The 13,144-nt window shown below is 43.4% G+C and overlaps 1 protein-coding gene across 1 annotated transcript in view; it reads left to right on the top strand.

The window, feature by feature from the left end:
- LOC5512221 (importin-9) overlaps nucleotides 1–12,158 on the top strand; it is a 60,443-nt gene extending 48,285 nt beyond the window's left edge. Inside the window, exons 20-30 of the mRNA XM_048733452.1 lie at nucleotides 680–808; nucleotides 1,581–1,639; nucleotides 4,853–4,979; nucleotides 5,578–5,667; nucleotides 5,868–6,034; nucleotides 7,552–7,652; nucleotides 8,366–8,395; nucleotides 8,511–8,638; nucleotides 8,713–8,809; nucleotides 9,157–9,239; nucleotides 11,285–12,158. Coding sequence (XP_048589409.1) covers nucleotides 680–808; nucleotides 1,581–1,639; nucleotides 4,853–4,979; nucleotides 5,578–5,667; nucleotides 5,868–6,034; nucleotides 7,552–7,652; nucleotides 8,366–8,395; nucleotides 8,511–8,638; nucleotides 8,713–8,809; nucleotides 9,157–9,239; nucleotides 11,285–11,401 — 1,128 coding nt within the window. The 3' untranslated portion in view covers nucleotides 11,402–12,158. The remainder of the gene's footprint in view (nucleotides 1–679; nucleotides 809–1,580; nucleotides 1,640–4,852; nucleotides 4,980–5,577; nucleotides 5,668–5,867; nucleotides 6,035–7,551; nucleotides 7,653–8,365; nucleotides 8,396–8,510; nucleotides 8,639–8,712; nucleotides 8,810–9,156; nucleotides 9,240–11,284) is intronic.
- The last annotated feature ends 986 nt before the right edge of the window (nucleotides 12,159–13,144 follow it).

The raw sequence follows: 13,144 nt of genomic DNA on the forward strand, positions 1-13,144 counted from the left end.
CACTAGGAATACACGCTGTAAGTAAACGGTGCTTACATCACTAGGGATACAAGCTGTAAGTAAACGGTGCCTACACCACTAGGAATACAAGCTGTAAGTAAACGGTGATTATACCACTAGGAATACAAGCTGTAAGTAAACGGTGATTATACCACTAGGAGTACAAGCTGTAAGTAAATTGTTCTTACACCACCAGGGATACAAGCTGTAAGTAAACAATGCTTTCACCACTAGGGATACAAGCTGTGTTCTCATTGAATAATGAAAAATAATTAAAATAACTTTTGATAATCCATACATTATTTCATACTATCAATAGAAATGAGCCAAGTTAAATATTAAAGTAAAACATGGTTTAAATTTCAATTAATTTAAGAGGTTTAGTTTGATGCTAACATTTACATCTCACTTATGTATTATTTACAACAATGTAACATTCATCAACTAAGCTGGATTGAGGGAGTTTAGAACTTGTACAATTAAGATAGAACAGGCAGATAAAAGGTACATTGTCAAGTTTTGTGTATTGAATAGCTCAGTGCCAATGTTGGTAGACCTGTACTGTTTTGTGTATTGATACATCGGTGCCAATGTTGGTTGACCTGTACTGTTTTGCATATTGATACATCGGTGCCAATGTTGGTTGACCTGTGCTGTTTACATGTTTCTTGTCCTTTAGGTATGTATAGATGTGCTGACAAATATCATCAAATTTAGCGAGCCTCCACTCTCTGACCTTCTGCTGAATAATGTATTTCCTGTGCTCATCAAGATTCTACTTAACTCAGATGATAACGCTGTATTACAGGTGTGTTTGTCTCCTTTTGTTTTAACACTACAGCGGGGACCTTGGCTGGGCAATTTTTTCTTTCCTTTTGATACCCCACTTATTCACCATTTGATACCCCACTTATTCACCTTTTGATACCCCACTTATTCACCTTTTGATACCCCACTTATTCACCTTTTGATACCCCACTTATTCACCTTTTGATACCCCACTTATTCACCTTTTGATACCCCACGCATTCACCTTTTGATACCCCACTTATTCACCTTTTGATACCCCACTTATTCACCTTTTGATACCCCACTTATTCACCTTTTGATACCCCACTTATTCACCTTTTAGCAGATGTGTGCACAGTCTCCACGAAACATAATGAAACTCCGCCACGTTACTTTCAAAAAGCCATCATAACTTGAAGCGGTTAAAAGAAGAACTTTGACTTTGTTACTCAAAACGGGAGGTGGATATCCATGCAATCCATCCCTCCCCCCACCCCGACCTGTATCTGCCTCTTGGGTTTGCGTCTCCACCAGCCAAGTGGTTGCCATTTGCTGCCCCTTGGGTTCGCCTGTCTACCAGTCTAACAGTTGCCTATTTGCCCCCCCCCCTTGGGTTTGCCTCTACCAGCCTAACGGTTGCCTATTTGCCCCCCATTGGGTTTGCCTCTCTACCAGCCTAACGGTTGCCTATTTGCCCCCCATTGGGTTTGCCTCTCTACCAGCCTCAAGGTTGCCTATTTGCCCAATCTCTCTTGCATGTCCATAGTCTAACAGATTGTCTTGTCGGATAGAGTGGAGGGGAGTGTTTGCGGATGTATCTCATCGCTGGTGCTGAGCAATTATACAACTGGTGAGTGAGTACAGCTTGGAAATATTAAAACGATGTATGGAAATGTTAAAAAGCCAAATGGAAATGTTAAAGAGATATTTGGGAATGTTAAAACGATAAATGGAAATGTTAAAAAGATAGCTGAGAATGTTAAAAACATAGTTGGGGGATGTTAAAAAGATAGTAAGATAGTTGGGAATATTAAAAAGATAGTTGAGAATGTTAAAAATATAGTTGGAAATATTAAAAAGATTGATGGAGATGTTAAAAAATATAGTTGGAAATGTTAAAAAATATTTGGTTTATGTTAAAAAGATAGTTGGGAATGTTAAAAAGATGGTTGGGAATTTTAAAAAGATGCATGGAATGTTAAAAAGATAGTTGGGAATGTTATAAAGATAGTTGAGAATGTTAAAAAAGATAGTTGGGAATGCTTGAAAAATAGTTGGGAATGTTAAAAAGATACTAGGGAATGTTAAAAAGATGGATGAATTGTTAAAAAGAAGGTTGTGAGACAGAATTATACTATTTGACCTTCATGGCCTTCCCAGGTGTCACGTAATCTTACCCCAATTCAGTGGATCTTGTCACAACATTTTAGATAAAATGCAAGGGTTTTTCTCCGGTTTTCCTCCCTCAAAAAAACCCAAAAGTGTTACTCTAAGCTGTGCTCTGTGGTCAGACATGAGACTTATGGAGGCTGCCCAAGACACCTTCTATGCTTTAGACACAAGCTGCGCTGTATCTGCTCTCTCGTAATTCAGCATTCCAACTACAGGGAGATTACCTCCCCAAATTAATTTAAGACAGTGTTTGATTGGCCATTTCATATGGAGCCTATATTTTGTTGGATTGCATGACAATGCTATGAGAATTACCACAGGTGGTACCACAGGTACCCTCCCTCCCCCAGGTATCCGCCCCTGGCCTGTCAGCATCTAGGGCCCAGTGTGATTGTCTGTCAGTATATGGGGCCTCTCACCACAGGTGGCCCAATGTGTTAGCCTGTCAGTATATGGGGCCTCTCACCACAGGTGGCCCAATGTGTTAGCCTGTCAGTATATGGGGCCTCTCACCACAGGTGGCCCAGTGTGTTAGCCTGTCAGTATATGGGGCCTCACACCACAGGTGGCCCAGTGTGTTAGCCTGTCAGTATATGGGGCCTCTCACCACAGGTGGCCCAGTGTGTTAGCCTGTCAGTATATTGGGCCTCTCACACAGGTGGCCCAGTGTGTTAGCCTGTCAGTATATGGGGCCTCTCACCACAGATGGCCCAGTGTGTTAGCCTGTCAGTATATGGGGCCTCTCACCACAGGTGGCCCAATGTGTTAGCCTGTCAGTATATGGGGCCTCTCACCACAGGTGGCCCAGTGTGTTAGCCTGTCAGTATATGGGGCCTCTCACCACAGGTGGCCCAGTGTGTTAGCCTGTCAGTATATGGGGCCTCTCACACAGGTGGCCCAGTGTGTTAGCCTGTCAGTATATGGGGCCTCTCACCACAGGTGGCCCAGTGTGTTAGCCTGTCAGTATATGGGGCCTCTCACCACAGGTGGCCCAGTGTGTTAGTGTGTCAGTATATGGGGCCTCTCACTACAGGTGGCCCAGTGTGATTGCCTGGCAGCATCTAGGGCCTCTCACCACAGGTGGCCCAGTGTGTTAGCCTGTCAGTATATGAGGCCTCTCACCACAGGTGGCCCAGTGTGTTAGCCTGTCAGTATATGAGGCCTCTCACCACAGGTGGCCCAGTGTGTTAGCCTGTCAGTATATGGGGCCTCTCACCACAGGTGGCCCAGTGTGTTAGCCTGTCAGTATATGGGGCCTCTCACCACAGGTGGCCCAGTGTGTTAGTCTGTCAGTATATGAGGCCTCTCACCACAGGTGGCCCAGTGTGTTAGCCTGTCAGTATATGGGGCCTCTCACCACAGGTGGCCCAGTGTGTTAGCCTGTCAGTATATGGGGCCTCTCACCACAGGTGGCCCAGTGTGTTAGCCTGTCAGTATATGGGGCCTCTCACCACAGGTGGCCCAGTGTGTTAGCCTGTCAGTATATGGGGCCTCTAGCCACAGGTGGCCCAGTGTGTTAGCCTGTCAGTATATGGGGCCTCTCACCACAGGTGGCCCAGTGTGCTAGCCTGTCAGTATATGGGGCCTCTCACCACAGGTGGCCCAGTGTGTTAGCCTGTCAGTATATGGGGCCTCTAGCCACAGGTGGCCCAGTGTGTTAGCCTGTCAGTATATGGGGCCTCTCACCACAGGTGGCCCAGTGTGCTAGCCTGTCAGTATGTGGGGCCTCTCACCACAGGTGGCCCAGTGTGATTGCCTGGCAGCATCTAGGGCCTCTCACCACAGGTGGCCCAGTGTGTTAGCCTGTCAGTATATGAGGCCTCTCACCACAGGTGGCCCAGTGTGTTAGCCTGTCAGTATATGAGGCCTCTCACCACAGGTGGCCCAGTGTGTTAGCCTGTCAGTATATGGGGCCTCTCACCACAGGTGGCCCAGTGTGTTAGCCTGTCAGTATATGGGGCCTCTCACCACAGGTGGCCCAGTGTGTTAGTCTGTCAGTATATGAGGCCTCTCACCACAGGTGGCCCAGTGTGTTAGCCTGTCAGTATATGGGGCCTCTCACCACAGGTGGCCCAGTGTGTTAGCCTGTCAGTATATGGGGCCTCTCACCACAGGTGGCCCAGTGTGTTAGCCTGTCAGTATATGGGGCCTCTCACCACAGGTGGCCCAGTGTGTTAGCCTGTCAGTATATGGGGCCTCTAGCCACAGGTGGCCCAGTGTGTTAGCCTGTCAGTATATGGGGCCTCTCACCACAGGTGGCCCAGTGTGCTAGCCTGTCAGTATATGGGGCCTCTCACCACAGGTGGCCCAGTGTGTTAGCCTGTCAGTATATGGGGCCTCTAGCCACAGGTGGCCCAGTGTGTTAGCCTGTCAGTATATGGGGCCTCTCACCACAGGTGGCCCAGTGTGCTAGCCTGTCAGTATGTGGGGCCTCTCACCACAGGTGGCCCAGTGTGATTGGCCGGCAGCATCTAGGGCCTCTCACCACAGGTGGCCCAGTGTGTTAGCCTGTCAGTATATGGGGCCTCTCACCACTGCTTAGACAGGTTTCATTCCAGGTGGAGACATGTGAGCTTACTAGAAGCACGTACCCCAGCTCAATAGGTGTCATCGATAAATCAAGAATTGGTATTATCAAAATATTGAGTTCTTTGTCCCATTTGTCTTTTAGGAAAGACTCTGAAGGCAACAATGGTATTTCCTATGTCATACAAGGGGCTTCCCACCTACTGGACCCGCGAGGACCTGAGTTCACAGCCTCATTTGCTGGGAGGCTGGTAACCACACTCTTACACAAGGTACGTCACTTCCTATTGCCATCTATTTCATTTGAGCAATGAGTAGGGACTGGTACCTGCTGACTGGTACCCAGGCCTGTCTGGTGTGAAAAAAAAGGAAAAAAAAGACTAAAAAATAACACGGTAACACAGCTATTTCCTATACTCTGTCCAAGCTTTGATTATACCACAACAGATAATAACTCTAACTGTTTCTTCTGTTATTAATCCTCTCCATAATATTCACCATCTTTACCACAATAACCAACAGGTTGTGGTCATCACAATCACCACTGTTATCATCATCACCGCCACTATCATCATCATCATCTCAGGGGTGAAGACAAGGGGGTCCTTTATTTGACGTTTTTTTCTCTCGAAATTTTGATTTGTGTCCCAAACATTTACTGTATTGTGGTTGCTATAAGGGTGACGTTTGGCCCTTCGTATGGCTGCACCCTGCATTATTGTTTACAACATCTTCACCATCTAACAACACCTATTTCACAACACCACTATTTCACCAATATTGTCATCATGTTCCAAATATCATGGCTAGACATCTTATGAACTCAAATGCAACATCAATCTGTTATATATATTTTTTTTTTTCGCGCAGGTTGGAAAAAACCTCGGCGATCAGTTAGACTTGTTATTACGAGGTGTACTCAGCAAACTTCATCAAGCGGAGACGCTCAGTGTGATACAGGTTTGGACCGTGGTTATATGATGACACCCCCACCCCCTTTCATTCCCCCCCTTTCCTTGCCGGTTATGGTGCTAAAACATTTAAGCAAGTCTAAAAACAAGCATGATTATCTCATACCTCATTTATGAACATATGTAGAACAGAAGTATTTAAATTTGACTCGTTTAATGACTTTTTTTATCATCTGTTTACCGTTTCAGTCATTGATCTTAGTATTCGTCAAGCTCATGAACAGTCAGCTTGAAACCACGATTGAATTTCTCAGTGGTGTCCCAGACCCAACTGGCAAATCAGCGCTGGAAAACATCCTTAAGATCTGGTGCGCGCGCCAACCAGAGTTCTATGGCGTCTATGACAATAAAGTTAGGTAAGGGAAAGCTTGTAAAGATCAGAGTTCTATGGCGTTTATGACAGTTAAGTTAGGTAAGGGAAAATCCTGGAAAAATTAGAGTTCTATGGTGTCTATGACAGTAAAGTGAGGTAAGGGAAAGCCTGTAAAGATCAGAGTTCTCTCACAGTAAAGTTAGAGAAAAGCTGAAATTATTTTTTTAAGCCTCTACCACGGTGATCCTAGATGCTAATCCCTCAGATACTAATCAGATACTAAACAGACACCAAAACGGTCAGGGGGTTACTTCATAAAAAAAAATTTAATAATTAAAAATACCATTTACCGAGTAAAATCAGTTAGAATCTATGGAAAGGCATTATAATTATGGTTTCTCAAATTATTTACAGCAACTTCTGTAATTTGTGTGGATCCTAGACTGATAAGAATATTATGTTGATAAGAATGTCTGATAAGAATATTTTGTCTGGTTTCTGGTTTAGGCGCTTGCAAATTTCTATGTAATACACAAGGAAATAACTACAATATACATTTCTAAAACGTTTCTAAACCGATTTAGTGCTAAGTTATTGCTAAGTTTTCAAACAGCAATGTAACGTTTACTTTTACGGAGAGTTAAATATAAACTGGACTCGAATTAACCAGAATAAAATCAAGAAGATCTGCATCAGTTTTCAGACCAGTTTCTGATCTGTTCAAACGAAAAAAAAAAAAAAAGAAAGATAGAAAGAAAAAATTTTCCTACCTAGCTGCTAACTATTCCTACCTGTCTGCTATTTATGTGAACAAAACCAAATTCCTTCCCCCGTATTTTTTATTCAGTTGTTTTATACTATCAGTATGTGTGCGATCACCTTTTGAATATTTCACGCTAGTAGTGATGTTGACGTATTTCCAGCCGTACTCTCTAATTCTATGCATAAAATAGGTAATTTTGATTTTTTTTGTTATTAACGATTACCCCCCTTTATCTTCCTTTAAGTTTTTGTTTAGTATCAGTTTAGTTTCTGTTTAGTATCAGTTTAGTTTCTGATTAGTATCTGTTAAGTATCTAAGAAATTTTAGTGTCTAGGATCACCGCGGTTAAGCCTCTGTGCACTTTTTGGTTGCGACTGGTCGCACCCGCCAAGTGGTGTTAGCTTTGGGATTTTGGGTGATTACCTTCTCTGTGCTTGTTTTTTTTCTTTTCTCGCCATTTGTCGAAATGTGCAAACATTGTCACTTGTAGATGTCTCGATGCATCTTGTAAAAATTAATTACGGAAGGGAAGATTTGACAGAGCCGTAAGATGGGGCGTGGTCGTCCCTTTATAGAAATTTGTTGAATTGAGTGCAAGGTCCCTGAACAGTGCTGGAACTGTCAGAAGAACGTGACAGTGCAAGTGTTAAACCAGCCCAAATAAATATGTAGGATATTTATCACTTAATCATTGGGAGCTTTATTCTGGTATTATTCCTGCCAACAGCAGTGCCATTCTAGTCATTATCTATATAAAATCTCAAATGAAATAATATCTCTGGCATCTACTTCTTCAGCACCCTAGCCCTATGCAACGTTCTTCAGTACTTCATTAACACAGGCGACAAGAGACTCCAAGTAGTCGTCAAGGGAGACAGAATTTATCCAAACGATGAAGGTAAGCATGCATGGCACGAGTTGAGCTTTGGGGCCAAGAGAGAAGGGAGCTTGAAGGTAACTTGTGAAGTGGCTCAAAGGAGAAGTGATGGATAATTGGGGCAAAGAGAGAGAAGAACTTGAACGTAATTTGTGGGGTGGCCCAATGGAGAGGTGATGGATAATTGGGGCCAAGAGAGAAGAGAACTTGAAGGAATTTGTGGAGTGGCGCAAAGGAGAGGTAATGGATAATTGGGGCCAAGAGAGAGAAGAACTTGAACGTAATTTGTGGGGTGGCTCAAAGGAGAGGTAATGGATAATTAGGGCAAAGAGAGAAGAGAACTTGAAGGAATTTGTGGAGTGGTGCAAAGAAGAGGTGATGGATAATTGGGGCCAAGAGAGAAGGGAGGTTGAAGGAATTTGTTGAGTGGTGCAAAGAAGAATTGATGGATAATTGGGGCCAAGAGAGAAGGGAGCTTGAAAAAATTTGTGGAGTGGCGCAAAGGAGAGGTGATGGATAATTGGGGCCAAGAGAGAAGGGAGCTTAAGGAATTTGTTGAGTGGTGCAATAAAGAATTGATGGATAATTGAGGCAAAGAGAGAAGGGAGCTTGAGGGTAGTTTGTGGAGTGGCTAAGTGTTGTTCGAGATATTACATGGTATAGGAAAATAGCATTTGAAGGGAGCAGACTTGATTGCTATAAGTTCCCCCATTTAATCGTTTTGCTCTTTTTAGGTATAAGAACGCGGTCAAAAGCAGCTAAAAGTAAGCTTATTGTTTATTTTGTACAGCTCATGCTAATAGATGTATACATTGCTATTTCTGTAAGGTTATCGTGTTGCGCTACTTGTTTCTCATGTTTTTCGTTTTTCTTCTATAGCCCCTGAGCAGTGGACCATGATCCCGATGCCGGTTAAAATATTTAAATTGCTCATCAATGAGTTGGGAACCCTGTTGGAAAGTGCGGCCGAGGAGACAAATGCAGAGAGTGGAGGCGAGAGTGATGAGGTAAGCCCCCCCCCCCCCTCCCAGGTCCACAAAGTCTTTTCTCTGACTTTGATGTTGTCCCTGGTTATTTCCAGGGGGAGGAGGGATGGGAGGATGATGACGAGGAGGAGATGGCAGGTCATACGCTCTCTTCCATATTAGGGCAATTCGCACCAGTTTCTGACTTCGCAGGTGAGAGAGGGGTCCACACAGGGTGCCCACTCGGAGATTCCTCAACTCCATTCTGGAACAAGAATTTTATTTTAAAATATATATATATTCTGGAACAAGAATTTTATTTTAAAAAAAAATATATATATATATATATAACTATGGTATAGATGAATTCGCAACACTTCTCCTTCTTATATTTATGTGCCAGACAGTGGATATAATGCTCGAGCTCTTAAAAAAAAAGGTTTAAGAAGAAAACCCATGTTTTCTATACCCCTCCCCTGCATGTATCGGGTATCTTGCAGAGGGCGATATCCATGAGCTCAGGGGGTGTCAGACTGCATAACGTGTTCTCTCATTATCAGGATTTCATTTGGACGAAGGACCAGAAGAAGATGACGATGATCCCGAAATTACTTCTGACCCCATATACACCATGGACTTACAGGTTAGTATAACCCGATATACACCATGGACTTGCAGGTTCGTATAACCCGATATACACCATGGACTTACAGGTTAGTATAACCCGATATACACCATGGACTTACAGGTTAGAATAACCCCATATACACCATGGACTTGAAGGTTAGAAAAACCCGATATACACCATGGACTTACAGGTTAGAAAAACCCGATATACACCATGGACTTACAGGTTAGAATAACCCCATATACACCATGGACTTACAGGTTAGAAAAACCCGATATACACCATGGACTTACAGGTTAGAAAAACCCGATATACACCATGGACTTACAGGTTAGAATAACCCCATATACACCATGGACTTGAAGGTTAGAAAAACCCGATATACACCATGGACTTACAGGTTAGAAAAACCCGATATACACCATGGACTTACAGGTTAGAATAACCCCATATACACCATGGACTTACAGGTTAGAATAACCCGATATACACCATGGACTTACAGGTTAGAAAAACCCGATATACACCATGGACTTACAGGTTAGAAAAACCCGATATACACCATGGACTTACTGGTTAGAATAACCAAATATACATCAAGGACTTACAGGTTAGTATAACCCGATATACACCATGGACTTACAGGTTAGAATAACCCGATATACACCATGAACTTACAGGTTAAAAAAAACACGATATACACCATAGACTTACTGGTTAGAATAACCCAATATACATCAAGGACTTACAGGTTAGTATAACCCCATATACACCATGGACTTGCAGGTTAGAATAAATAAACACTATATTTGCAAAAGCATGTTTACCGTTCTCGTTTCAAATTAAAACATTAAAATTTGCACTGGGGAAAAGTCTGTCACTAATTTTTGTCGAATGGAGACCAGAGTGCCATTCAACTCCTTTATTCCATTACTCCTTGGTATCTGAGGAGAGAAGCAATTTCCCGGTAGAGTACCGCGCGCATGGACGAGAATGGAAACAATATGTTTGATAATTTGAGTAGCGCAAATACATACGGACTGCTCCACACAAGACGGACTTTACTTGTCAGTGTAGATACGGACCGCTCCACATGAGAAAAACTTTACTTGTCAGTGTAGATACGTACTGCTCCACACGAGACGGACTTTACTCGTCAGCGTAGATACGGTCTGCTCCACACGAGGCGGACTTTACTCGTCAGCGTAGATACGGACTGCTCCACACGAGACGGACTTTACTTGTCAGTGTAGATACGGACCGCTCCACATGAGACAAACTTGTCAGTGTAGATACGTACTGCTCCACACGAGACGGACTTTACTCGTCAGCGTAGATACGGACTGCTCCACACGAGACGGACTTTACTCGTCAGCGTAGATACGGACTGCTCCACACGAGACGAACCTTACTCGTCAGCGTAGAAACGGACTGCTCCACACGAGACGGACTTTACTCGTCAGTGTGTAGGTACGGACTGCTCCACACGAAACGGACTTTACTCGTCAGTGTAGATACGGACTGCTACACGCAGTTTACATTCACGAGTGCGAGTGTGAAGATTACCACTGACGATGGTACGACGGGCCAAGTTGATACAGCCGTTCCTATACGTCCCCGAATACAGGTCAATGATTTGCAGTGAGAGACGGAACCTCATAACGTTCTTATCCGAGAAGGCGAGGGATCCAAAGTCCCCAATGTAGAGGTGCTGCGTTTGTTCGCTATTCACTTATCTTGTGATCGCAAAGCAGACGTACTGTAATCGAATTACGAGGCTGCTAAAAGTGGCATGGGTTTGGGTTGCCTTGGTCCTATGAAGTCTTTGTTTTCCGCCAAATCTTGTCCGGGACTCTTGATAAACAGGGTTAAAATCTCGGCTAGCTGTGTTGTTTTGTTAGGATGATGCTTGAAAGGAAAGGGATGTCGAATATAAGCTTTGAGATCTCTATCACTGTCAACACTGAGTTGTTTATCGAGGTGTTGATCTAAGGAGAAAGAAAGTAGAACCCGCTTTAGCGTCAATATCTGTTAACGTCCCTTTGTGTTCTTGTTCGCAGGCGCACTTAGTAGAGTTTGTCCGACGATTCGTTCAACAGCCCTGCTTCCAGGCTTACCAACAAGCGCTGAACCCCCAGGAAAGACATACCCTGTCCCGTATAGGGATAACAACCTAGGACCACACCCATGCTACCACGAGGATGCTACTCAGCGGATGGGCGGGGCTCTGCTAGCCTTTCTTGTGTGCAAAGTAGAAAAAGACAATACAAAAACACTGAGATACTAGTAAAGAAAAGGGGACTGGTTTCCCTCCTAGCAGGGGTTTAGTGGTGGTATAAATGATAAATGCTGTACGAGAGAACTTCGCGGGAAAGGAGAAAAGTTTTTTTTGCGGCGAATACAAGAGATCAGTTAAGCCGTTAAGATCTTTCCTAGCGAATACAGGAGATCAGTTGATGTTAGGATCTTTCCTAGCCAATACAAGAGATCAGTTGTCGTTAGGATCTTTCCTAGCTGGTCATCTTTACTTCGTCTTATTTCAACGATAGCAATCCACCCCCCCCCCCCCCCCCTCACCGGGGGTGCAATGTAGAAGGGCGTGTCTTGGATTGGGACCCCTTTCTTCAACCCTTTTACCTCGAAGTATAGTTTCTCGATGAGCGATCGCTAGTAGCAGACCCCTTGTGCGTGTAAGATGCTCAAGAAGTCGATTCAGGATTTCTGGTTAAAGAATTATTGGAATGGACTGAGATAGGCACGTGATTATGGTGATTGGTCCGATTATTTCGTGCCGACACGCTCGCGAGGTCACGTGTCTAATGCCCAAGAATGGAAAGAAGTGTGTGACTGTGTCACGAAAATGAAATTCAAAATCCTAGTCGATGTCGTAAAACTCCGTGAGTTGCATTTCCCAAATAAATGCATCTGATTTTTGACCGTCTAGTTGCTTTTCGTAACTCGCTCGCTCGCAAAAGGGTACTAACTTATATGGGCTATACGGGGACGTGCCGCTGGACAAAGTATGGTTTTTGACCTCTCTGTCCTAAACAGGGTATACATTTCAGGCCTCTCTGTCCTAAACAGGGTATATAATTTTAAGCAAGGCTGTCCTAATGCTAAAACTCGTAACCGCTGATCCCGCCGCCGATCTGATTGCCTTGCTTGCTCTCACGTGATAACAGGGTCCTAAAATTGAGGGTGTTGTCCTAAACAGGGTATGGTTTTTCAGAACTTTTGTCCTAAACAGGGTCAGGTTTCAAAACCCCCAGCGGCACCGCTATACCTAAACATTCATATTTTTCGCGTTTTCCTTTAAAAATAATCGGAGATTGTTACATATCGGCCGGAAGTAAACTGGCGACAGTGCTGCTTTTAAAAATTTGAGTTTATAATTGAAATGTTATACCCAATGAATTATTAGAAGAAAATTACACAAAATGATCAGTTAAAATGATATTCAAACTTGCTTTTTATTAAAATAATTTCTACATCATGATCATGATAGATTCTCAAAATTTAAAGAAAAGTTTCTGATATCATTATATAGACGATTTTGTAGATTTTATACCCAAATGATAGAAGGATCAGTCCCCGCCCATACCCAACCCCCCACCCCCCACCCCCCCTGACGTTTAATAGGAACATATGGATAGATAGATATTTTATTCATGGCACCTTATAAAACATTTACATCGGTGTAGGTCCACAAATTAATAAATAAATGATATTGACAGATGTTGCCATGTTTCCCTTTCTTTCCCTTTTTGCATTTTTTTATTTTTGTTGTTTAAGGGGGATTACGTGACGAAGCTTTACACTTCTTGCATTCATACATCCAAAGATATGTTTCGCTAATCGCCGATTCACGTTTCCATTCCGGCTCAACCCCATAATTCTGACGAAATTAATTTATTTGTTGG

Source organism: Nematostella vectensis, chromosome 10 (genome assembly GCF_932526225.1).
Source record: "Nematostella vectensis chromosome 10, jaNemVect1.1, whole genome shotgun sequence".
NCBI lineage: Eukaryota > Metazoa > Cnidaria > Anthozoa > Actiniaria > Edwardsiidae > Nematostella > Nematostella vectensis.